This window comes from Canis lupus, chromosome 4, assembly GCF_003254725.2.
Source record: "Canis lupus dingo isolate Sandy chromosome 4, ASM325472v2, whole genome shotgun sequence".
Taxonomy (NCBI): Eukaryota; Metazoa; Chordata; class Mammalia; order Carnivora; family Canidae; genus Canis; species Canis lupus.
The window spans coordinates 2,573,912-2,601,487 of NC_064246.1; the positions used below are offsets into that span (position 1 = coordinate 2,573,912).

The 27,576-nt window shown below is 37.9% G+C and overlaps 1 protein-coding gene across 1 annotated transcript in view; it reads right to left on the reverse strand.

The window, feature by feature from the left end:
- The window catches only part of RYR2 (ryanodine receptor 2), a 727,453-nt gene that overhangs the window by 134,236 nt on the left and 565,641 nt on the right, over window positions 1-27,576 (reverse strand). Inside the window, exons 57-63 of the mRNA XM_049108740.1 lie at window positions 22,867-22,944; window positions 20,965-21,040; window positions 17,815-17,938; window positions 17,229-17,344; window positions 13,280-13,344; window positions 10,771-10,892; window positions 4,725-4,774 (exon numbers count right to left, since the gene is read on the reverse strand). Coding sequence (XP_048964697.1) covers window positions 4,725-4,774; window positions 10,771-10,892; window positions 13,280-13,344; window positions 17,229-17,344; window positions 17,815-17,938; window positions 20,965-21,040; window positions 22,867-22,944 — 631 coding nt within the window. The remainder of the gene's footprint in view (window positions 1-4,724; window positions 4,775-10,770; window positions 10,893-13,279; window positions 13,345-17,228; window positions 17,345-17,814; window positions 17,939-20,964; window positions 21,041-22,866; window positions 22,945-27,576) is intronic.

Sequence of the window (27,576 nt, forward strand, 5' to 3'; positions counted from 1 at the left end):
GAATTACAGCATGTGCAAAGACCCTGCACAGAAAGAAATAAAACACTTTGAAGAACAGAGAGAAGACCACTTAACCAGCAGCATAGAGGGCAGGCGAGAATGTGCCAAGACACGAGGATAGAGTGGTACACAGGGGATAATTTATGAAGCACTACTGTGGCCAGATTCAGAATTTTTATTCTCTTTTTTTTTTTTTTTTTTTGGATTTTTTTTTATTTTTATTTTTTACTTATGACAGTCACAAAGAGAGAGAGAGGCAGAGACACAGGCAGAGAGAGAAACAGGCTCCATGCACCGGGAGCCCGACGTGGGATTCGATCCCGGGTCTCCAGGATCGCACCCTGGGCCAAAGGCAGGCGCCAAACCGCTGCGCCACCCAGGGATCCCCCAGAATTTTTATTCTCAAGAAAAGGGAATCCACTGAATATGCAGGACTGTGGTAGGAGAGACTGGGTTTTAGGAAGATTCGACTGCTGTCGAGCACAGTCTGGAAGAACAAGGAGATTCATGCAGAATGGTCAGTTTGCTCTTGGAAGAGGACAAGTGGCAGATACCTGGATTGGCCTGGGGGTGGTCACAGTGGAGAGGTGTAGAAATCTTCCTGTTCCTACCCCCACAGCCTGAAAGGGTGCCTCCCACATAGCAGAACACACTTAAGTGTTTATTGACTGAATGCATCGAATGAATGTCATTAAGGCATTAGATTTATTTTCATGTATAAAAATAAAGTCCTTAAGAAGCCTTGATATGCGGGATGTATGGGTGGCTCAGTCGGTTAAGCATCTGCCTTTGGCTCAGGTCATGATCCCAGGGTCCTGGGCTCGAGTCTAGTGTCGAGCTCCCTACTCAGTGGGGAACTGCTTCTCTCTCACCCTCTGCCCTTCCTTCTGCTCATGCTCACTCGCACTCTCTCTCTAATAAATATTTAAAAAAAATAGGAACCCTAATATGAATATACCTGTGGCATCATCACTGTCCCTACTGGAGGCTTAGTTATGGATTCTGCTTCCTCTAAAACTGACTGAAAGGCTTAAGTGGGCTGTAACAGGAGGGCTTATATGTATTTTCTAACTGCCTTGACATGAGTAATCAAGATTTCTATTCAGCAAAAGTGGGAGAAAATGATGGGATTAAAAGCATTATTTCACTAGTTAACAAAGGGTCCTTGAAAATGGCCAATGGAACCCATACCACTTCTCAACTTGCCTGGGTCCTATCCATGTTCTAACCATTTTCTCAAATACTAGAGTGCACCAACTTACAATCACTGGTAAGCTTTCTGGAACTCAAACAGAAAGCCTATATATACAATGAAGATACTAATTTCTTTATTATTTTTTCCATAAGGTTTTTTAATGGATACACCAGAACTACTGTTCTGTGGGGGAACAGGGCTTATTCACCCTTTTTAAAAACTTACCTTCTTCAAATATAAAATGAAACGGTTTAAACACCTCAAAAAGATATAAGAACGATAAAAACATGACTGAGCTCTTTAATTCTTAGTGTCTCAATGTGTAGAAGGTATTTTAAAGTAGGTTAAAGATATACACAAATAGAAGTTCAAATTTGGGGAATCTTTAATATAGCAGAAAAGTCTTTCAACTACAGATGAAGTCTGGAGGTCTAGCGACAACTTGGTTGCCAGCTTGGAATAAACAGTCCATTACTCACCAAACCCTGAATTCCCGACAATTGCCACCATCAGGTCAAGTATTTTGTCTGTTGGCTTATGTTAACCCCTTGTGTCTCCAATCCCCCGTTCCTGATATGTTGAAGGTTAATGTGTATCTTTCTACGTCTTTACTTTCACTCACTGTTCTTAAGACACAAAGCTCAAATGTTTCTTTGCTAATCTCCATTTTTAACTATCTTAGTTTACCCTTACCTTAAGCCATGAACAGTTTTTAAAACTAAGTCAGTACAGGAAAAACATCTTGACCATCAGTGTCCTGTCTACCAGAATACGGAAAAATGATATCATGTAAAAAAAGGGAGAAAGGAAAAAATAAGAGATTAATAGGACTCTAAAAGACCACTATATATACATCATTAGGTCTCTCTCTTTAGGAAAATCCACAATGGCAGAACTGATACATCAAAAATAAATATATGGTATACCACTCCCATTTCATTCTGGAAATGGGTAGATTAAAAAGCCTTCGTCGTGCGGGTACTTTAAGTAGCCAACTCCCCTAGTGTAGTTCTTTTGGAGTTTGATTTATATAAATAAAAACTGTGGAGGGGTGCCTGGGTGCCTCAGAGGGTTAAGCATCTGCCTTCGGCTCAGGTCATGATCTCAGGGTCCTGGGATCGAGCCCACCATCGGGCTCTCTGCTCAGCAGGGTCTGCCTCTCCCTCTTTGTCTGCCTCTTCTCGGAGCTTGTGTGTTTGCTCATGCTCTCTCTCTCTCAAATAAATAAAGTCTGAAAAAAAAAAAAAAAACCCTGTGCAAATCAGACTAGGAATCCCTTAGATTAGAAAGCTGTAAAGTTACAGTTTCCACAGCACTTGAGCATTCATTATCTTATATTAGATCAGCTATGTGCAATTGATCTCAAAGATTGGTAGTCATTTTAACTTAGTTAAAAAAAAAAAAGTTCAGAGAAGTCAAGTTCCTCATCCAAATCACTCAGCTGTTCTAGTTCCAAAGTCCTGTTCTAAAGTCAGGTTATAACCGTCAAGTATAAAGATAACATGGATAAGACTTAAGGATTCCAATCATTGGATGAGTCTGTATTAGAAAATGTGTAATTAACAAAGGCCTCTTGAGGTTTGTATTACTTTCCAGGCAAATGCCAAAGCAAATTTGAAACAATAAAAACAAGAGATGCTAGAATAATATGTAGAAGACACACAAATACACTTCTGAAGTAAATACATATAGTAGCTCTCCAGTAAATTCCTGTTAAAAATAATAGTATTTAAAGGCTGAGAGATTTAAGATACAATGCCTAAATGGAGTATCAATATCACATTGGGATGGAATGAATGCTAGTCTCAGTCCATACTGAGAGGTATGACAAGTGTTATTATGCATTTATATTCAATTACTAGACCCTTAAAAAACAAGGAGATTAAATAGGCAAAATTAACCCACAGTAATGGAGGTCTACATAGAGTTCCTTCGCAGAAGGTTATAAATTGGGAAATGGCCTAAGGGAGACATCTGAAATGCTGGATATGTTCTATATCTTAATCTGAGGAAATGGTATATAACCCATGGGTATATAACCCATATAACAACAAACTATATCATTAAGCTATCTTCAAGATTTGTGCACTTGTTCTATATATGGAACACCTCAAAAGTTTTTAAAAGGAAATTATAGTGAAACATAACACAGGAAACCAAGAATTTACAATACGCAAGAAGTCAGAAATATCACAACAGAAAGTATTACTATGCTCATTAATAAGAATGCAAACACTGCACTTAAGAAAAAGGGGTCCACATCAAAATGATATATAATAAGACAAATGGAGGACACTGGAATCCACTGTTACTACGAGAAAGTTGAAGAGTACATAACAATTCTGTCCACATAATTTCACAGAAATTTTTCTTTGTAGAAGAGAAGTCAAACAAATAGCAGTCAACTAGAAGTTATTTTGAAGATAATCTGCCCATTGATTTGGGATAACAGAAACATTAATGCCAAAACTCAGGCCATTTAAATGAAACATACCTTATTATGAAATTTAAGAGCATGTAGTACTGGATCTAATAAAATTAGCAACCAAACAGAGCTTTAAGGAATTATATCCAGAAACTATCATTTCTCAAAACATAGAAAGAATTTAAATGAGTGTATGTGTGTATCTTTACACACACACACACACACACACACACATACACATCTATCCTTCAGTTCATTCACTGTGGCTTTTAAAGAAATGACCTAATCCTTAGTTTTTCCTGTAAATGGAATTGCACTTACAATATTGGTATCAATACACTTGATATTTTACGACTGAAATTACCCCAACACTGTCTCATAACCGATAGCACACAGGGTTGAAATTTGCTTTTGTGACTTATAAAAGCAGATACAGAAATGAAAACACAAATTCTGCCAGCTATACTTGAGTCCTACTGCCCCAGAGCAAGGAGGATCTGTGGAAAGTGAGTGGCCGCCCTGCATGGCAGTCCAAAAGCAGGTGCTCAGGTGTGTGGACTTCAGTTATGTGAATTCTCAGACACAAAAACTGTCTCAAAAAGTCACTCTTGCCAAGTGAAGTCTTTGCCTCACTGTCTCTACTATGAAGCTCCAATGTCAGGAATGCAGTTAACATGTAAATCTGTAGTCAAGAGCATTAACAACAACAACAAAAAAAAGTGCAGTTAAATTTTTTTGATTTATGACAGCTCATTCTTTCACCTATTGGAAATAGACAAACAAGTTCAAGGGCCCAGTTCCTCTTTACCCCTCTGAAATAAAATATGGCAGAAGCTGCCACTTTCGTTCATGTTCTCCTTTATAATAAAACCTTTTGGTTTTCAAATGTGCTTCGGACCAGCATAAAAAAGTTACAGTCTTCAATTTCACCATAGTAATGCTACTTACAAACAACCTCGAGGACCTTACCTTGGCCTATGACGACCATGCATGCAGCCATGCAAACATGCATTCATGCAACATAGCAGCACACAACATAGTGCAAAACTGGCAAAGAAAACCAAGTGATGGCCATGCTCATATTTGTTTCAAGGGTCTCCTTACCAAATAGTGAAATCCTATGCCTGACAAGAACTCCAAGTTTGCAGAATAGGCTGAAGACAAAAGAAAAACAAAAGAGAAAAGGGGAAAAGGGGAGGGAAGGTAGAAAAGACAGGGAGAAATTAAAATAAAATAAATAAAAAAGAAGAAGAAAAGAAAAATAAACAGCTGATATATGAGCAGGAAAAAGCAACATGATGTCACGCAGAAAGAATCGATTCTCTGAGCAGAATGTGGAGTAAAGGTATTAAAGAAAGAATCTTTGAGTGCATATCTATAACAAACATGGTTAAAAAAGCACATATTATAAGTAAAGAAACCAAAAAAAATTTGAAAGCAAAGCTAATTAATATAAAAGCAATCTCTATGAATTCCACAAGAATATAACTACTCAAATACCACAAGGAAAACACTTGCATTTTATCTGCCCACATGTACCACATGTACCATGAAATCCTAGAATCTTTGTTATTGTTGTCATGGACATTATTTAAAACCAGAAGTATGGTGCTTTGGGCATAAAACGTTACTTTAAATTTCAGTATGTTTATCATTTGAACTTTCCTTTTTGTTCACACACCCCTTACACATATACCAAAGCATCCAGTGAATATGAATGCAGTGAAGTAGAGACAGAATTTGAACAGCTGATAATCACTCAGGGAAAAACGTTACAGATGGGATAACCAAGGCCTCTTAATGCTAAGGCTTGAGTTGAGTCTGTTTCTTATCTCTTTTAGACCAAGTTCCTATGTTTTTATGTCCTCCCTAGGATATAAGGGTGGCCTGCATTCAGCATTCAGCACGACAGCACTGTGTGTACGAACACTTACATCGGACCCCACAATCTGGGCAAGACCTGCTATTGTCCTGGCTTGTAATAAATCCACAGTCTGGTGGCCTCTTGCAGGTCTTACCTGGAATACCCGTCACTCACTTCCCTGCTACACTCCTCTCTACCCACCCCTCAGGATCTGGCACCACACAAGTCTACTGCAACAAGCTTTTGCTAATACCCAGGCTCCTTCACCACTCCCAGCCCAAGCTGAAAGAGTTCCCTTTCCAGCCTCTCTCAGGAGCCATTTGCAAATCTCTACCATGACACCTATTCTCCCATCTTACAATTGGTATGAGTTTCACATTTACCCACACACTCCTGAGCTCTCCGAGAGCATAGGCTCTGCATAGCCAGAACTTACCAAAGCTCTAGCCTTAACGATCCATTTGTACAGCACTACCCACACCCAGTTTGACTGTCCCAATAGCAGTGGCAGCGATATCCTGACCGTCCCATTTTGTATTGGAAAGCTATCCCATAAGCAGCAGTGTGCAGATGTACACTCACCAGGACTGGGGATACACACTACTCCATGGGCAAAAATGGAGTCACGTGCTCATGGCAGGATGGGAGAAAGGAGACAGAGAATGACATTTGTGACACTGACCTTCTTAACAGGAAGTTTTGGCTCTCATTTCTCATTTCAGTAACAATGTGGAATAACGTATTAATGAACATTGATTACACAGGGCATTGTATAGCTTTTCCAAGAGAACATACATTAACAAATGTGTAGATGGATTTGAGGTCTTGAGAAATCTCTTAGCAGTTCTGAAAGTTTTTAAAACAATGATCTGTTCAAGTAGATATTAGAATTTAAAATGAGACATTAGCCTCCTGCATTATTCATCCCTGTGCTATAATGTAAAGAAAAAAAGACAATGAAACAAAAGCAACTTTCTCCAGGTGCCCTCATCCGCTGAGCCTTATGCATGCCACCTTAACAAAGGTCTGTCTCCATCTGAAAGAGTCATTACTTCTTATAGTTGTACACATTTTGAATCCCTCTATGTACACCAACCTATTCTAAGCGATGTCTTTTACCTTTTACCGAGACTCTCTAGTACCAGCATGAAACATCCGGAGATAATTTTGCCCAATTCATCGAGACCTAGGACATTTTGCTGTGATGGAAAACAGAATTGCTCTGTATCCCATTCTGTTGGGTATTGAATGTCTGAGAGTCTGTCCAAGAAAGATGACTTCTTGCAGTAGCAGCTGCTTCTTAACTTGGGTGCTCTAATCAGCAGCCAATGTGCCACCAGAGGGAAATAAAGATATATAGAAAATCAGGTTCACCCAAAAGACATATTATGCCTCTTTCCTCTCCTGTGCCATCCTCTTTCAGAGTACAGTTTCTATACTGACTATAAGGTTTTATTAATGTAAGCTTTGACCTACAGTTTCTCCAAAAATATTTTCCATAATACTGTTATCCCCTTTCTGTATATCCCTTCATTACTAACATTCTTAAGAATTTATAACATATCTACACTTCTTTGGCTTTATGCCTTGCTTTGTAATTTTATCACTTCATTGCTTTACTGAAACACTCCCTAGATATTCTCAATACTTGCCAATCAGCAAATCTAATAAAACCTTTTCAACCTCCGTCCTGGAGAGCTCTCTAACATACTTGCCATCATCGACTATTTCAATCTGGGAAACCCTGAATTCTATTTTACAGCAATGCATTTCCCCCTTTTTCTCCCTCATTAATCATTCTCTATCTTCTTCAAAAACCCACTTCTGAAAGCCCTTCAGTTGGAATATTCTCCACGCTTTGGTATTCAGAACCATTTGCTCCTCTCTCCACTCCCCTTTCATCTGCTTTCAGAACTCTGAGCAGAACATGGATCCAGACAATCTCCCAATATGTCATTTCTTGCTCTGGTCCCTCCACGAACACCACTCTTTTCCAACTTCCTGCTGGACATTTCTAGCTGAAAGACCTGCTATTACTTCTACTTCCAATAATTCCTTAACCAAATTTAACCTCTTTTTCTCAAAACTAGTTACTCTGTTATTTCTTTTTTTGCTGTTGCCACCAATATTGTTACAATCACTCAGCATCGAAACCCAGCACCAGGTTGACCTCCTTTTTTCTACATGCTCTGTGGCTCAGTGCCATGTCCTGTGATTTTCTCTTGTCCATGCTTCATTTCCAGTACTCATCACAACTTACTAAGTGGTCAGCTCTGCATGTACGCAGGTACCCAGCTGCACTTTTAAGTGCACTCAAGTTAGGAACTGCATTGTTGTGTGTGTGTGTGTGTGTGTGTGAGTGTGTGTTTTGTCTCAAACTTAGGATGGCATTTTGCACATGGTAGGCATTCAGGAGTATGTGTTGAATGAATCAGTGGGTAGAACCACCTATTTGAGGAAGCATGTCTGTCTCAACAGCCTGCTTTACTGTCATGGCCTCCTAGCAAGCTGACTCTTCTCAATCTCACCTTTGCTGCCTGACTGCCCTATATCCCAGTGGTTTCATAGGGCTAATGAATTAAGTAAAAAAGATTAATTAAGAAAATTGAAAAGAAAAAAGGAAGATGCCTTATTCTGACAATTAATGTCAATTATAGTATTCCACAATCAATCTACATAACCCACATTTCCCCTAAATTACTATGTTCTACGCTCTTTATGTTGTTATCTACATGCAAATAGTTTCCCTTCTTAATCTACGACCTACATGTTTTTAAGATCAATTTTGAATGATCATGGCTTTCCTATATCTTTAGCTCATCCATACTCATCCAATGTGGTCTCACTTTACTTTGAATCCCACAGCACTGCATGTCTTTCTCCTAGCAGAATTATATTTATACTCACATACTTAGGTACTGCCAAGTAGACTCCCAGAGTGCAGAAGCCACCCTTATTCTTTTTCACAGATGTGATAGTATAGAAAAAGCTCAATACATGATTTCTAGTGCCAAGAAGTATCTAAACATCTAATGGAAACAACTCGTCCTTAAGTGTGCATGTTAACTCCAACCTACACAACTACTGCAACACACAATTGTTAAATACAAATTAATATTATCACTTCAGTGTCCAACATGTATATGAAGACATGACTGCTTATTCACAGTAGCAGGGCCAGCATTTTTTTTTGTTGTATTTTATCCTGTTTTTAATTTTTTTTGCCCATTTTATTCACTGACATAATATTTAACTGAAGCGGTAAGAAATCACACATTTATAAATTTCAGTGATTTCATTTAAACATATCAAACAAAATTTTTAGTTGGTTTTTGTTACTGAGATGGTGATTCCAGTGGTTTTGAAATACATTTTTATGCTTATAAAAGATTTTTCATTTTAAAAACTTTAAAAATATATAAAAGTTGTGAGGGCGATCTGGCTGTGACATCTGTCACCCCATTGATCGCCAGGATTGATTCGGCTGATCTGGCTGGCTAGGCGGGTGTCCCCTTCCTCCCTCACCGCTCCATGTGCGTCCCTCCCGAAGCTGCGCGCTCGGTCGAAGAGGACGACCGTCCCCGATAGAGGAGGACCGTTCTTCGGTCAAGGGTATACGAGTAGCTGCGCTCCCCTCCTAGAACCTCCAAACAAGCTCTCAAGGTCCATAATGGGAAAAGTAAAATTTGCCAACCCTCTTTCCAGGAGGTGAAGAAAAAATAAGATGAAATTATGGAAAATATTTTGGTGCAGTGTTGATAAAGAAGCGGCATCTTGGGCCCCCAAACCACATCAACTGAAGCTAGCACAGAACAGCAATGCTTTTCTGATTTATTCTATGAGGGAAAATTGGGCAAAGGAAAATTAGTTACTTCTGTCCTCAGGGAACAGTTCTAAGAATGAAAACATAATAGAGACAAAACATGATATGGGAGAAGGGAAAGAGCAGAATGTGCATAATTTTATCTGTATTTTTTTCCTATATCCTCTGAGTACATTGTCTCTTAATTTATGTAACCGAATGACATCTAAATCAACAGCAATTCAGTGAACAAAGCTGCTCTTACAAAAGGCCACTCTGACCCAGGGAGGGCTCGGAGACCTTGCACTAGCCTTGGGTGCAAGGTGTTTAAAGGTAACTTGTTGCCTTAGCATTTTCTAGCCGCTGAGACATTCCAGTCCACTGGGGATGATGGGCCTGTGAAATGAGGGGGGATGGGCCTCTCTCTCCTGGGGAAAGAGGTAAAAAGACCATGCCAAAGAGATAGGGGGAGGGGACTCATATCTTGGAAAGTAGCCTCTCACTCCTTTTTTTTTTCTGGTAACAAAGCTGGTGGAAACAAAGTGTGCTACTGGATGGATTCTCTATTTCTTTATAATTGCTGTTACCAACTTCACAGGAAGATCATCATTTGAAGAAGTTTGGAATGGTTTTTTAGCCCTGTTGCAATCTTATATCACATGATATCACAGATCATTAAAGTCAAATCTGCTTTGTCAAGGTTATTTGCTTTTATAGAAATTTTTTTCAAACACAATCTAAAAGTTTGGTATGGACTCCTGTGCAGTTTGATAATACAGAAATAGATTTGCTGAATAATCGATTCTCATGAGTCCTAAATTTTGGCAGAATTTTTGAAAAATCAGACTTGAAATACCCAGAAGAACCACCAATAATCTACAAGGAATACTTGGGTTTAAACCCAAGAAATACTTGGGTTTAAACAGAAACTAAGATGCCAGCTTGAGTGGTGTGAGGGGAAATCTTCAGAAAGCACATATTTTTATGTCATTTTCTTCCAAGATGGGTCATTATTTTCAAGCAAACATCGAAAAACAGAATTTCTGTAAGTGGGGTCTTGCCCTCAAGAAAAATGCCTTTATTTTTCAACAGTTTCACAAAAATAATAGATTCAGAGAAATTTTTTTTATTTTTTATTTTTTTGATTCAGAGAATTTTTAAAGAAAGTTATATTCATCACAAATACTAATCTAGTGATGCTTCTACTTGTGGATTCTGTATCGAGTGCCTTATTCCTATTATTCAGCATTATATTTAGCAGCAAAATAAAAGACAAGACTCAACATGTAGAACACATATATTAAGTTGCAGAGAGCATCCTCACAGTGTTTGGTTCCAAAGGGCCCAGGGGACAGGGACCCTGGGTGGGCACCCTGCATGTTCCCACCTTAGGATTCCCAGCAGCTCTTTTTCAAATGCAAATACACTTCACTCAACAACAATCTTTATTTTGTGTGGCTGTTTTATTTTGTGTAGCTGTTTACCTCGTCACCATTTCTTTCTCCTTGTTTGATGCATGTCCTCCAGAACAGAGAGGTCTGCTTGCTGCAGATAAGAAGTATAAGCGATGGTTTTTGAAATATTGATCAATTAAAGGAAGAACCACCTGAAAGAAAAGAAAAGAGAAGAGATCTACACAGTGGGCTGAGGCTCTGGAGTAGCCCGAGTTCTCCCCACAGCCAGCAGGTCCTCTGGTAGCTCACCCTATCTCCAGTCCCTGTATAGCCACACATTGGCACATGTGTGGGACATGACATGGTTACTGGGAATGTTCCACATTTTCAACAGCGTGGAATTACTTTCCTATCTTTTCAAAAATGAAATATCCTTAGTATTTTCATATAATATAGTTCAGTGCCCAATAGGTTCAGAAATAATCAACAACTACCATTTATTGAGTCTCTATTATGTGTGGAGATTGCAATTGATGTCCTATCATTTCATTTTCCCCAACAACTACTCTGTGCGGTAGGTGTCATCATCCCTATTTTCTAGGTATTAAACTCAGGTGCAGAAAGTGAGTGACTTCCTCCAAGTCACATTGCCACTTACCTACCTCACTTCTTACCTGGCCTATCTCAAAGCCCACTTGCCATTCCTAGATGCTAATCCTGCTGGCCTGGGGCGAATTCCTCCTCTTCACCCTGTGCACTCACACCATGAGGCTTTGCACAAACCATTCCCGGTATCTGAAATGTTCTTCCATAAGTCCATAACCCTATAACCCATTCACTCCACTCCTGCAGACCTCAGCCCAGTGGCGCTCCATCAGATAATCTTTCATTGATTGCCTCAACTAGATAAAATCCCCATATTCTCTGTTCTTGAGAGAGAAAAAAAAAAAAAAACTTGATTTTGCAAAAAAGCATTTGCAAAACAACTAAATTTTGAGTTAGTCTCTCTCCATAAGAGTTTATAAGGTATATAAGAACAACAGACATGCTGTGTTTGTTTCCCATTATTGCTCTTTCCTGGCCTCTATGACTACTCTTTGCTCTGTTTTGTTTACTCCTGGATCACTAGCACTTAGGATTTTGTGGCACCCATTAGATAAATATCTGTTAAAAAATAAATGAGAAAAGTAATAATATCTGGCACTATCAGTTTTTAGACTCAAGTCTGTCTGATTACATTTCCCCCCATGATGTTGTATACCATATTTATATATAATAGCAAAATACAATTTTTTTGTGATTTTCCTAGAAAGTTGCAACATTGCCTGAACTTAGTGATGACACATAATAGCTACTCAACAAATACGTGAATGAATAAGTCAAAGACTCAGAAGAAATTAAACCACATGAGGCATCTGCAAATAAAATCACTAGGGGTGCTGAGGATATAGACAGGGCAAGATAAGAATGTATTTCAAACGTGTGGTTAGAGGCCATGAATACAGCCTTTGTAATAATTGGCTATTAGAGGGACTATAACCCAGTAGGACAAGATAGCTAGCAATATGTAGCCCAATACAAACTAAGATGGTAGGGTATAGATTCTGAGCACTATACGGAGTGGAAAGAAAAGACAAGAGGAATCTCCCTTACAGTAAAGGGCACAATTCTGAAAACGTAATAAAAGCCAAATATTAATCAATTGAAGTAATGTGCCTTTTTGCAAATGATCTATAGTAACCACCAAATGCAAGTACTCTGAAAGTAAATTGACTGAAATCATTAAGTCTTCAGGTTAATGCCAATACACCATAAACAGGAAAACTTCCCAAGGGCATTCTGTGTCCATGAGAGCAATCCCTGGGATGTAGGCTAATACCTGACAGAGACTAGGCACACAACACATGCTGAGTAAATGAATTATACAATATTGTTGAACGAACCCAGTGTGGAGAATCTGCAACACTTTGGCTCCTTCCCTTACTGGCTGAAAGAAAGTCATGAATGTTCCAGGCAAAGAGCAGACTATTGATAAATTCTTAATAAATGGAATGACTAATAAAAATGGGTATACTTTATACTATATAAACAATTTATTCTCTTTGATCCTCAGTTTTCTCATCTGTAAACTGAGTAGGACAAAGGTCCCACAATAGAGATTATGCAGTAAAGCTTATAATGTAAAACTTTTAAAATTTGTAATTTATAAATTAACAAATGCTTTTCCTCTTTATAAAAAAATGCTCATAAATTTTTAAATCCTAACAACAATCAAATATTAAGAAGTAGACATGTTTCTTCTATGTCATTTGATAAAAGCCCCCCCCCCAAAAGGGGACTTAATTGGACTCCATATAGATGGAAGTGATTTGAGAATTAAGATAGGAAGAACAGTGAGTTAAATAAAGTAAGACCAAGTGTCCTAGCAGCAAATTTAATCTCACATGATTCATGCAGTTCTTTTTGTGCCACAGAATATTTACTTGTCATAGAATTCACATTTGTAGACCAGTACACTCTGGAAAGAGTCAAAGACCTAGAGAGTACATTTTGTAAATAAATATATTGAAGCAAAAACAAAATGGATCGTATACTGTACTTTAGCAAAGAACTTGATTTCTTGTTCATAAGGGAAATGTTCTCCTTTGCTTCTGCCGCCACCATCTGTAGATACAAAGAGTTGCTAGGAACATGTTTCACTTCAAATATTACAAAACATTCACCCAAAATGCAACATTTAGAACACACTGTTAAATGTGTTACCCTGGTAAACTGAACACAGAAAGCTGTCCAAAATACCAAGGCTAACTTTATTCAGCAGGATAATAATTTTTAAAAAGGATTTTAAAAAGGTACCCAGGTGGCTTAGTCAGTGAAGCATCTACCTTTGGCTCTGGTCATGATCTCAGGGTCCTAGGATCAAGTCCTGCATCAGGCTCCCTGCTTAGTGAGGAGTCTACTTCTCCCTCTCCCTCTGCCCCTCCCCCTACTTGTGTGCTCTCTCTCTCTGTCAAATATAAATAAAATCTTAAAAAAAAAAAGAGGCATTTGAGGATTTCTTTTAAAAAAAAAGGATTAAAAAATACTCAAACCAAAATAAAAAATTTATTGAGGATAGCCCATTGATGTGGTTAAGAGCAGACACATGCTGGTTTAGCTTTATGATCTTGTAGGGGGAAAACTGGAATAAAATAAAGTAAAAAATCCTACATTTTCTTTCATTAAGAAAGTATGAGAGCAGCCAGTACTAACTCAGTAAACGAAACTGGTGAGATTTTTAACCTTGGCCTCTGATAAAGTAGTTACTTAGTAATTAAAAGTTATATTATTAATGTACCAACTAAAAGGCTGCAGGAAGCCAGCTTGGGATGGGAGGGAGGATCACAACCATAATATCAGATTTGAAAATTAACATGCTGCTCAGGAACAAAGAAACTGTCACAAGACAATTTTCATAAGCAAAACAAAGACACCCAAATTTTCCCCATGGTTTAGAAAATGCTTTTGAGGTTAAGAACTGATTGACCTAATGCATTTAGCTTAGAAGTGGCCTTCTGCACCTCCTTCATGCATACAGAGGAGGCTTCATGCTTATAGAAGATGTAACCATAACTCTAACAAACCAAGATTACATGCAGAACACATTGAGGAGAAAAAAAAATATCAATATTGGATATAAAGTTTTAGTAAAATTTGAAAGCAGAGTTTCACTATTTTATAACAATCAAACTTGTTCCTGAAAAAATTATGTGTAAATAGAAATAAAAGCAATTAGAGATCTCTCTCTTTTTTAAAGACTTTATTTATCTATTCATGAGAGACACACAGAGAGAAGCAGAGACAGAGGGAGAGGGAGAAGCAGGCTCCATGCAGGAAGCACGACTGGGACTCGATCCTGGGTCCAGCCCAGCATCACGCCCTGGGCTGAAGATGGCACCAAACCGCTGAGCCACCCAGGCTGCCAGGAGATATCACTTATTAAGTCTGACACATAGGTTTGGGATAATTTTCTAGGAAATTTAGATAATATTTTGTAATATTGGAGCAATGCTCTTTTTATGAATAAGTAAAAGAAAACTATGCCTTTTTTATACTCACAGATTTCAGTCTTCTATCACTTTTACATTAAATCTCCCTCAAGAATATTATGCAAAAAGGCTGGATCCATTTAAGGGACTTTCTCATATACACTATAAAAACTACGTCAACACAAGTTTTGCACATAGCTAAATATGCTAACATTTCAAGGAATTAAATAGGAAATATCCTACTTCTTTACATTATGCATTTTAACAAAATGCTTATGTGCAAAATACTGATGGAGAGAATATGATCTAGATGTAAAACAAAAATCAGAAAAAGGCATATGTATATTCTTACTATGGCCATTAGCCTCAGATGTGTTGCAAAGGCAGTAAATTTAAAGATAAAAGAAGGCATTACAGAAGTTTCATTTGCAGTGACAATAAAAAATGGAAATTAAACTAAGTGTAGGGATCCCTGGGTGGCGCAGCGGTTTGGTGCCTGCCTTTGGCCCAGGGCGCGATCCTGGAGACCCAGGATCGAATCCCACATCAGGCTCCCGGTGCATGGAGCCTGCTTCTCCCTCTGCCTATGTCTCTGCCTCTCTCTCTCTCTCTGTGACTATCATAAATAAATAAAAATTAAAAAAATAAAATAAAATAAACTAAGTGTAAACAATCCCAGCTCTGCTCTTCTAACAGAGTTCTCAGTTACAGTCATCTGAAAAGGGAACACGTGACATTGACCATGATAAAAACCTTAATTTCTTGGGCTCTGTACTGACCTAGCTTCACTTTCTCCCCACTGTTAAGTTTGTAAGACCCTGTACCCTGTGGAAAGAATGAAATGCACTAAGTGGGTGAATTCGCAGCAAGGTTTTCCCTCTGCACAAACACTGGTTTATTCAGAAACGTCTGTATGATGTGGATAAAATCCAAGCACATTTACCCTTCAAATGTGTGTTTCTGTCATCTATGTTTCTGTTTCATGTCATATACTTTTAAATGTGCCTGAGAAATTTCAGTATTTAACTATATGCATGAAAGCTTCAAAAACTCACCATGGTCTCATTAATTTTTTGGATCATATTTCAGTAAGTGAGACTAATCTGGCTACTTTTCAGGGTGACTCATAAATCATATTTTAAAAAATATCATTGTATGAGCTACAAAGGGATTACAAATCCTAAATTAGTTTGCATGATTGGCTTTTGTGAAAAAGACAGTTAAGAAGAGAGCCAAAGTATAGCATTTGGCTGCAGATAATGAGCAGATTGAGAGAGAAGGAAGTTCTTTAAGAGAACAATACTTAACTGGAAAATCTTTATTTTTTTTATTTTATTTTTTTTATGATAGTCACACAGAGAGAGAGAGAGAGAGGCAGAGACATAGGCAAAAGGAGAAGCAGGCTCCATGCACTGGGAGCCCGATGTGGGATTTGATCCCGGGTCTCCAGGATCGCGCCCTGGGCCAAAGGCAGGCGCCAAACCGCTGCGCCACCCAGGGATCCCTGAAAAATCTTTAATCACATTTAGGATACAGGAGACCAGAAACAAGAAAAAGCCAGACTCGAAATTCTATGAACTGATGTGCCAAAAACTAAGTCCTAAATCCTAAGAAAATAATATCAAAAAGAGCCCTTGGTCAGGATCTGCTAGTGGAGGATGTGTTTACTGCTAAGTTACCTAGGACTATGGGCCCTGAACAAGTAAAAAGCAGAAAGAATAAGGATCTAAAAAAATAAAAACAAGAAAAAAGAAAATAAAAAGATAATCACCATAACACACTTGTTTTCCAAAGGGGACAAATTCTATCTGAATCCTTAATCCTTCTACCTTAATACCAGTGGCTGGAGAGTGATCTGACATGAAGCTCACTAATTCACAACTCAAATTTTAAGTCAATAGTGTCAAGGACGATCATTAAATAAGATGGAAGAAGAGGCTGTCTTGAAAATCTGTTCTGAATCTAAGATTTTAAAAGAAAGAATTCTTTTCACATGCAGGTAGTAGCATTGGGCCACATTGGGAAGAGGTCTTCCATTTTATTTAAGGGGATAATAAAATGTTCTACTTCGCAGATACTCTAGTATGAGCATGTGTCCCTACAAAGGCCTTCACATTGACTTGAAAGTTTAGGGATCCACAGAGTTTCAATTTTTTTAGGAGCATGGCAATTAATTTTAAATTAGAAAGATAAAGAAAGATTTTACAGTGTCCATCCAATGTGTCTAACCAGTGTGACGTCTGTGCAGTGTCTTTCAAAATAAGAAATCAATGCCAATAAACATTAGAAGAAGAAAAGAATGGTGTGTTCGATATTTTTTTAGATTTTCTAAATTTACCCATCCCTAAGAATGTGTCTGCCTACTGACCATTAGACTCTGTTAAGTAATAGGATGGAGAGGCAGTGTTTATACTACCAGAGAAAAAACCAAAACCAGCCTGGCAGTCTGTGCTATACCTTGATGTTATCAACATTAAGAATAACAAAACCTAGACTAAGTAATAGGATGATGGTACCTACCAAACTCCAGGATATACTGATGGGCTTCATCCACATAGCGAATGAGTTGCTGAAGGAAGCTGTAGGCAAATCGTTTCTCAATGGAAGGTGTGTCCAATTCCAGGTCCTTAAACCCCCTAGAGCAGCAAAAATGAAATATTGAAACCAGGTCCGACAAAGACTATTTGAAGGTACAATTCTGCTTAAAAAGTATATATGGTATATATAAAAATATTATCTCATCTCCTTGTAGCTAAAGGCAAAAGTGAGATTTAGTATAGAAGGGATACTTTGCATCTGATATAAAACTGTAGAGAATAATTCTATTATCATGCAAAAAATGTCACCTTTAGAGAAACAGAGGGTCACTTTTGCCAAAAATTGTTGCCTAAATGATGGATTGGATTTAACCTAAGTAGTGAAAGGTACCAGTTAGTAGCAAACAGCCAAGGACATTAATGTTTCTGAGGTGTATGTTTTGAACATACTAAATAGTAGCTCTAAGGTGTAAAGGGACCACTGAATCATTTTCAGCATTAAATCTGACAGGGATATTTCAACATCCAGTCTTTATAACAGGAATGTACAATGGCAGACGTGCTTTTACCTGGATACAGCATAGCCATTGATTTGCAAGAACTTGAGGATGTCCTGTGCTTTTTCCCTGTCCTTGGCTTTCTCTTTGGCTGTCAGCGTATCATAAGGTACCAGCAGGGGATGATTTCCACCTCCTAAGAGCATGCCAAAACAAGAACACAGCACTGTCATTAGAAAATAATCTGAAATGTGATAGAGTGGCATATTATGCGATCGTACTTAACTTCTGGCATCTTCCTATTACACAGAGTATATACAAGTCATATAAGGCTCTTGCCTCTCCAGTGCCTTTAATGTCCCAATTAATTTAGGAAACTGTTCATATACTGTACATATGCCTTCTAAGAGGCAATTAATATATGGACATGCAGGCATTTGTGATATCAAGTGCCAGTGACATCTGCAATTGCACGAGAAGGGAGAAGATGTGTTCCCTTCTTCATTCAAACAAACTCTCAAGATGGGCTGCATAAAAATACTTGCTAAAACATGCACAGCTTGAACTAGCAAAAGTATAGGACATGTTTCAAGGGATAAGCTTCATTTTCCACCACTGAGAGAAGAAGAAAAGGTCTTAAATATGGAATTTTTAGTATGCTTCCCAGATCAAACAGTACTTTATAGTCACATATTCCACACAAACCTAAATTCAGGTTAACCTAAAAGCTAATCTCTCTTAAATATCTAATACGAGTAGCATACATACTTGACTGATTAAAACTTCTAGCAAGCATCTAGATTTCTAGTTTACCTATTTTAGTGAAAAATACAAAAAAAAGCATCCTTTTAGATTTAAAAATCCTAGAAAATTTCTGAAATTTAAAAAAATTCTAGAAAAATTCTGAAATAAATAAAAAACTAATTAATGAAAATGTATGTATAAAGTTACAGAGTTTGTAAAAATTTTTGTGGAACTTATAAAAGTTTCAGAAAATGCACTGGTAATTCCAGATGTAAAGATCTGGTGAGCAGCATCAGAGTGAACAGCAATGGTGTGCCCCCAGTGTAAAGTTTATAAAAACATATGGGGATATGTGTTCAGTGGGATGCTGAAATTCCTTGAAACAAAACTGCTGTGGGCATTCCAGAAAAAAAGTACTTAAAAATGAATACTTGGTTTGAATTATGGTGACAACATAGAGTCTATTAGATCGGTGTCCAATATGATGTCGCCAGGAGCCACTAAAAAAAAATCATAGACATAATGTCCCTGCGCTTGAAATAACCAAACAAAAAGGGAAAGAAGATGTCACGTTTTCCTGGAGTTTGCGGAGCCTGAGCTTCCACAGAAATGCAATCACACGCTGAGCTTTCTCACCATTAGGTGGCACTATACTACCATAAATGCAAAGGGACAGTCTGCAGCTACCAAGCCAGCAAACACTATGCGTTTTAAATAACTTCGGTTATTTCATAGTTTGATATTAATAGTGTCAAGTATAATGCAATCATCAGAAGACAATAGAAACAAACATTCTGTGTATAGCAAGAAGGGTATAGAACAAATTTGACTTCTCCCATAATCAAAGATAAAACGGGATGTTTTATGAAAAAAAATTTTTGTAAATCAAACATCGAATTTAATCATCCTGAAATCATCTCCTATTTTGAACTACACTATTGTATTTAGTCCTTTCTTCCTAGAAAATTGTATTAATTTGGCAACCACAATAATTTTGGGGTCAGATACCAATAGGTTACTCAAGGAGAGAGAGAGGGCAGAAGAGAAAATAAAGAGCCCAGGATAGGGTGGACACTAAAGTGTGCAGCCCCTGAACTGATTCTTTTAAGTGTCTAGGTGTGTGACAGGCTTTAAATGACTTTCTCTTTCTACTGTCTTATTGCTCCTGACTTCCCATGCTCCCCTATTGCTCTCTCCTCCCCTTCTTTCCTCAATCTCTCTCTCTCTCTTTCTCTCTCTCTCTCTCTCACACACACACACATACACACACACACACACACACCATAGGCACTTCCCACATGCCAACCCAGATCTCAAAAGTTGTCAGGACACAAGTTGGTATCAAAGTCCCCAAGGGAGAGAACAAATTTGAGAAAAGACACAAGCAGTTTCTTTCCTAAAGCTGTCGACAGTCTGTTGCTTTTCTTCTTTCCAAGACTCATTTCTCGCTTTCTTTAGTCTCAACAACCAAAAGCCAAGACCCACTGTTGTATATTCATTCCAACACCTTTCCTACCGGTCTGCTATTTTGGTCCTGAACCACTCACTTTTTCCTTCAAAAGAGGAAGTATATGTGGAGTAAGAAAAATGACTAAAGGTTCTGAGGACTAATATTGCCACCTCCCCATTTAACCTGCTGAACCCTTGCTTGTCTCCCAACCATGCAGTATGAATCCGGACCAATACAAGCTGCATGCAGAGGTTTGGATATCTCATCTACAGGCAGCATGTTTTAAAGAAAATACTGACTGTGGAACACTGAATGGCTGGCCCAGAAACTCACCAAGCCATAGTGACTGAAACATACTTGGAAAAAAAACAGATTTTTTTTCATGTTATCTGCTCACGTAAAAAATAGTGATTTTGTTTACTAGTCATCTGGATGATGCCGCTTCCAGAATTCCAGTAAGCAGAACTCTATGTTTCTATTACTCAGCTAAAGATCCATCCATCCATCCATCCATCAGCCAACCAAAAACCTGATTGCTCGTTTAACAAACATTCATGGAATCATTCTAGAAAAATGGGCCTACCTGTGAATCAAATTTTGCAATAGGCAATTTTGGTGTAAGGAATCTTCTCTGTTCATTTCCACGACTAATTCTAATTTGTGCTATTCTATCTCCTAGTGGTTGGTGGCTGGTAACTCCTGCAATATCACAGCTATATTTTTCACCCTGAAATATCCTCGCTCTTCAAAACTATCTCTAATATATTTTTAAGTACGCCAATAAATAAGAAATAGTTTCTTGATGCCTAGATCTGTACAGTAAAAATTACAAAAGTAACAGAAGTTGTAGTCCTGACCTGGAGGCAATTATATTCACATTGGGGGAAAAAAGACTATATAGAAAGTAATCAGAGAGGTGTGAGCATGCGCACATGAACACATGCATGCACACACAAGAGATTTTATCCATATCAGAGATTCACGTAGTTGAATTCTGTTTTTCAATCAGATTTTTTGGAAAATATTACCTTTGGACTCCAGTTCCATTTTCTTTTTCTTTGCCCATATGTTATGGTAGTTTTCAGCCATCATTTCTGCCATAGCCTTAAATGAATGAAATATTTAGCAGATAAGTTAAAATTTAATTAGTAGAAACAGAGGACTTTGCTTGCTAATAAGTAATATCAAAACATGCTTTAAATTAATAAATCATAGTGTGTCAGTGCTAAAATAACTCTAAATGATAATCAAACACAACTGTCTTGGTTAGAATCTGAATCCCAGATAATTCCAACAGCCTGTGAAACCACACAGTAGTAAACAGCAGAGGTGATTTGATGGGAATGATTCTTGTTATTTGTAATGCTCAAGGACAGAGGTTTCATTAATTCAATAATGAAACTTCAAATTAGCTGTGAACTTTAATGAAAAATCTATTTATTTACAAGTTCTTACTGTAATTTCTGAAGCTTTAAAAGACACTCTAAACCTTATTAAACAATGAATATAAAGAACCTAGCGTACAGTCTAGATTCCATGTCTGCCCTAAACTGGGGGAGAGACCTTGGACAAGCCACATTAGCCTTTCTGGAGACTTTCACTTTTTTTTTTTTTTTTTTTTTTAAGATTTATTTATTTGGGAGAGAGAGAGAGAGAGCATACATGCGTGCAGGGAGAGGAACAGAGGGAAAGAATCTCAAGCAGAATCCCTGCTGAGTGGGAAGACCAATGACACTTAACCCACTGAGCCCCCAGGCGCCCCTCTATGGCCTTTTGCTTTTTGATAAGATTGCCTTTAGGATTCCCTGTGCCCTTTTGGTTTTCAAGTTCACTATTTCATTTTAAGACATCCATCCATATAGGAGCAATGACAAGGGGCAAGTCAAACAATTTAACATAATTAACATGACATACTACATAGAGTTTGCCTGTATATATTTATTCCTCTTGGGAAAATACCAAAAAATGTCAATATTGTTTGTTCATTATATTGACCTGTCAACTTCTGATCCAAGACAACAAATTTTCTTTTACTCAAATCAGCCATTTCAAAGTATGTTCCTTAGGAATAAAGGAGAACAGACGCAACTACAGATGGAGCAGGCAAAATGCTACCTGCTTCACTGGATAAATGACTTAACATACGTATTCTTTAATGAAGAACTGAGGGTCCCTTTAAGCAGAGCATTACTAATTCCTGATTTACTCTCTTCCCACACACAACTACTTAATTATAGTCAGATTTTTTATTTTTTTTTATATTTTTATTTATTTATTTATTTTTTAATTTTTATTTATTTATGATAGTTACAGAGAGAGAGAGAGGCAGAGACACAGGCAGAGGGAGAAGCAGGCTCCATGCACCGGGAGCCCGACGTGGGATTCGATCCCGGGTCTCCAGGATCGCGCCCTGGGCCAAAGGCAGGCGCCAAACCGCTGCGCCACCCAGGGATCCCTAGTCAGATTTTTTAAATGCACATTATCTTTATGGAAAATTCTTATTTAGAAGAAACATCCTAGAAAATGTTGTCAACTTTAAAAGCAATTGAAAATTTAAGGCCTATAATCTGTGAATTTCATAGACCTCTTTATGAATACCATATTCAAATAATTCATGCAGAAAAAATATATTCAGGAAAGTGTTACATTATGCTTTTTATTTTTATTTATTTATTTTTAAAGATTTTATTTATTCATTCATGAGAGATAGAGAGAGAGAGAGAGAGAGAGCGAGCGAGAGGGGCAAAGACACAGGCAGAGGGAGAAGTAGGCTCCATGCAGGGAGCATGATGTGGTACTCAATCCCAGGACTCCAGGATCACGCCCTGGGCCAAAGGCAGGCGCTAAAAACCACGGAGCCACCCAGGGATCCCCACATTATGCTTTTTAAAAATGAAATTTGCATACTTTTAAAAGTCCATAATACTCACATGCAGGTCTCTGGACAGTGTGACATTGCTCATGTCAATGGCTCTGGGGCTATAACCATGGGCAGCATCTACAGAAACCTAGATGATTTACGTGGAAAAAAGAATGGAGTCTAACTTAAAAAATCCCATGGAGAGAGACTCAAGACATTCTTCAGAATTACAGGACAAATAAACTTCCACATGTAAGGTTTCCTCAGATGAAACTGGCAAGTATCTATAATCTATACAAACTTAATTCACAAACATACCTAGCAAATGCAATTATGTTTGGGTATCTGATAATTTCAATTTATGACTGAATGATATATCCCAACATCGCAGGGATTGCCAATTCCAAAAGCTAATGATTAGAACTCAACAAATTGTGCAATAAATCCAAGATTCTGGAACATTACCTTTGCCAAAGGACCACTGTATTCTTCAGATACGTACAGACTCTAATCAGCTGCAATAAAACTTACTCTTCCTCATGCGAACAGTAATTAATCAAAGAAGGCAATACTGACAAACGTCTCAATAGGCCAAATGTTAAGATGAAATACAACCAACTCTTTAATTTTAGAAGTACATCATATACTAGTCAACGATTAACAAAGTTATCCCCAATAACAAGGAGACTTAACTGCTGAATTTTGGTAATTTCTGAATTTTGGCATTTTAAAAATGAAACATATCTTTTCATCAATGGTAAGAAGATTTCTCATACTATCCTGTGCTTTTTTTTTTTTTTTTTTTAAGATTTATGTATTTCAGATGTGAGGTAGGGAAGGGCAAAGAAAGAGGGAGAAGCAGACTCTCTGACAAGAAGGGAGCCCAATGCAGGGCTCGATCCAGGACCCTGAGATCATAATCTGAGCCAAAATCAAGAGCTGGAGGCCCAAATAGCTATGCTACCCAGGCGCCCCTGTCTTGTGCTATTAACGCATTCCTCTCAAGGGCATATTATGCAACAATGTTTTATAGAAATGACCTCTGGTTCCAGCCTTAAATCTAAATTTCTATCCTGACATATTTCATAAAATATTTATATTATTGTTTCATATGTAATTCTCTTGTTAGACAATGATAAGCCAAAAATAAATTTTAGAAAGGTACATCATAGCTCATGCCTGTGCTTTTAGAACAAAAGAGAGGCTACCGTGATGCTATCCTTAGTAATGGGCTCATGGGCTCATGGGCTATCCTCAAATTACTGGTCAGCTTTGACTGCATCCTGGCTTCTGAGCTTTCACCACTGCTCAGTGCCATCTCATAGTGGAATGTGTAAAAAAAAAAAAAGTCATTTTTTTTCTCCTATAAATTCTCCCTAAGAGGAAATTTGAGACTTAAAGAACACAAGTGACTTATCAGAGGTCACAGAACTAAAACCCTGAGCTGGCAGTACTGCACTTCAAGCTATCTATCTGACTGGGGCCACTTCCCTCTCACGTCATCTCTTATGCCCTCAACATGTTGGAATGTATTTATTTCCCTACCCATCCACTATCACTGCCCTCTCAAATATTATCAGTTTCCAAGTTGCTAGAGTCAAAGGCCTCTTTCCATCTGCTGTCAAACCAATCCTTCTAGATCTAGGAATCACTTCACCAGCCCCTCCTTTCACGAGTGCCAGGAAACCACCCTCCTGTCTCTCCACTCAGCTTCTCGTGACTTCACTTCCTCGGATTCCTTCTTTGGCAACTCTTCTATCAATTCCCTGAGGATCACTCACATGTCTTGGCTCACAGTCCCTTTCCTCCAACTTCAAAGCCAGCAACACCACATCTCTCTGGCCATTCTTCTGTAGTAACATCTCTCTTGCCCAAAGCCAGAGAAGTCATCCCACTCTTAAGTATCCTTGAGATTATATTGGACCCAATGATAATTCAGCAAATTTCTCCCCATTAAAAGTCTTTTTTTTTTAAAGATTTGTTTTATTTATTTTGAAGAGGGAGAGATGGAATCTCAAGCAGACTCCCTGCTGAGTGTGGAGCCCACTGTGGGGCTCGATCCCATGACCCTGAGACCATGACCTGAGCCAAAATCATGAACCGTATATTCAACTGACTGAGTCACCCAGGTAATCTCTCCCCCATCTCAAGATCTTTACCCTTGACACACTGGCAAAGCCCAAGTAAAGCAATATTTTCACAGATTCAAGCAACTTGGGATCATCTTTGGGAGCCATATTCTGCCTAACACAACATCTATAATCAAATTATTGTTCTGTCCTTGCCATCTCCAAGCACTGCTGTGCTCCCTACCTTAGGTAACATAACCACCTACCTGGCAGTCCAGCCCGTATCCATGCTTATCACCTTTGATTACTCTTTCTCATTCACAATCAAAATTCTGTCTTTTCTCCTTCAAAAATATCACTGGGATATATCCAATCCTCTCCATTTCCACTATCTTTGCTCTAATTCAGATAGTTAATACTTCTGTTTTATTTCCTGGGATGTCTATAGTATCCTCCCAAGGAATCTGCCTCTCTGTCTTCAATCTCCCCCTTCTCCAGTTCATTCCCCATTCTGCTGTCAGAAATGTATTTCCAAAATGTTTGTTATTCTCTAAATTTTTCTGCTATACAGGATAAATCTGTGGGCATGGGCTGACTCTTACTCATCTTAATATTCCTGTAGCATAAGCCATATTTCATCAACTCCATGATGATAAAATGATTCCTAATCTCACAGATCACAATGGCAAATGTATGTCTTAAAACTGATAAAAACCAGCATTAGACTCTGTAAATTGAACAAATGAGTAAAATAGAGCTGATATCAATAATTTTATTTGTTCCTAAAGTAGAATTCTCACTATTTAATATCCCTTGAGACCATATTCCTTATATAACTGAAATTTAAATCCTTTTAGCTTTCAGTTAAGTTATTGAGGCTGGTTTAAAGAATATGAAGTTGGTATCTGTTTGGTCAGGAACAGACTCCACTTATATTTTTCATTACCTGTTTCTCTCCTTCACAGAAATCAGAAAATGGGCCAGGGCTTTGATCATTTCAAGTGAACTGAAACGTGCACCATTTCTCAACTAGGGACTCAGACATTAATTAATAAACTCTAGTCTTATTAACAATAAGAACCACCACAATGTACATGGTTATGTGCAAGACATAGAGATTATCTTATTTGTTCTCTAGAACAACTAACAGTAGATGTTACTTTTCATCATCTTAAAATGAGAAAAAAAGTTTCAAAAGAACGATTTTGAAAGTCATATAGTATATTGGGTAAATAGTAAATGGCAGCATCAAGTTTTAAAAGTAATTCTGCGTGAATCCAAAGAACTTACTGAATTTCTTAAAATAGCCCCCAATGTTCTCTGTGATTTGGCTCCTGAGACCTGCCCTCCCCCCGCCTCCACCACTCTCTTCCTAGCTTCCCAGCAGAGAGCCCAGTTTGCTGAGCTCATGTAGCTACTCAGTGTTGAGGCCAGGATTTCAACTACCCAGACTGTGCAGATCTCCTTGAGTTAAATACAGGCCACTTCTGCCTGGCATAGGGAGAGCTGAGCTCCATGTGAAAGGAAGCGGAGAATATTAGGCTCCAACATCATGTCAACAAGTGTCCCCAGTCCACGCATTTATATTCCTTACTATAAACTGATGATAAAAAAAAATGTTCCTGAATTTATTCAAAAGAGTTTCTTACATAATAGAAAATATCTTTATAATCACATGGGAAATCAGTAACGGGGAGAAGATAAGACATTAAAAAGTCTGGCAAGATTATATCTGAAAAAGAGAATAAAAGTGAAGATTTGTAATTAAGAAGTAATATATTTTAACACTTTGAGTAACGTTGGTTTATGCTTAAACATTTGAGTGAAAGTAGTGATAAGGACTATAAATATATTTGTGGCATTGGTTGGATTTAGCTCTGTATTTCTGATACTGAGAGAAATATTCTTTCTTCACTATTAGAGGTCAAAGCAGTACAGATTCAATCACATTTACCATGAAATGCTCTCTGGTATCGAACATATTTAAATAATAAGAGTAACAATAAGTGTTAACATTTACTTTAAAAAAAAAAAAGAGTTAACATTTACTGAGGCACACAGATCAAGTAACATGCCTAATGGCACACTTCTAGAGAGTGGTGGTCTACCTCCAGAACCTTCCTTTTTCATCTACACACTGTGCCTGTAGCACATTGAAATCACGTAGAAGATTTCACAATGTACATTATACATCACATGTGTTCCTCTAAAGATCAGTTAGACCTATGAGATGGTTCTATGAGTATCAGTTTACAGAATGTATTGAGAGTGTAGAGCACAGTGGGAGCCATATTAAGAGCTAAGCAGGGAGTAAGAAAGAGAGGAAAGAAATAAAAGACATACAATTTTAAATTGAGGAACACAACTTTGCTCTTAAGAGCAGTGGGAGAATCCTCCATACTTTTCCTGACACAGCTTATATCACCTCCATTGGATGGTAATTTTTAAAAATCTTCTATCCAATTTACAGGAAAAAAAGGAATTATTGCATCCCGTGCCCTCTGTAGCACCTTGTACACACCACTGGTCTAATTCTTACTAACTCTAGGGTGAAGGAGGTCTAGCGTGCCTGTCTCCAACACCAAACTGGATCTTCAGACTTAGAACTGAATCTTATCATCTTTGTATTCCTACTTTCTAGTAGAGAGCTTGTGTTCAGTATCTGTTGAAACAGATTAAAACAAAATGCAATCTAATGAAAAATATCTACA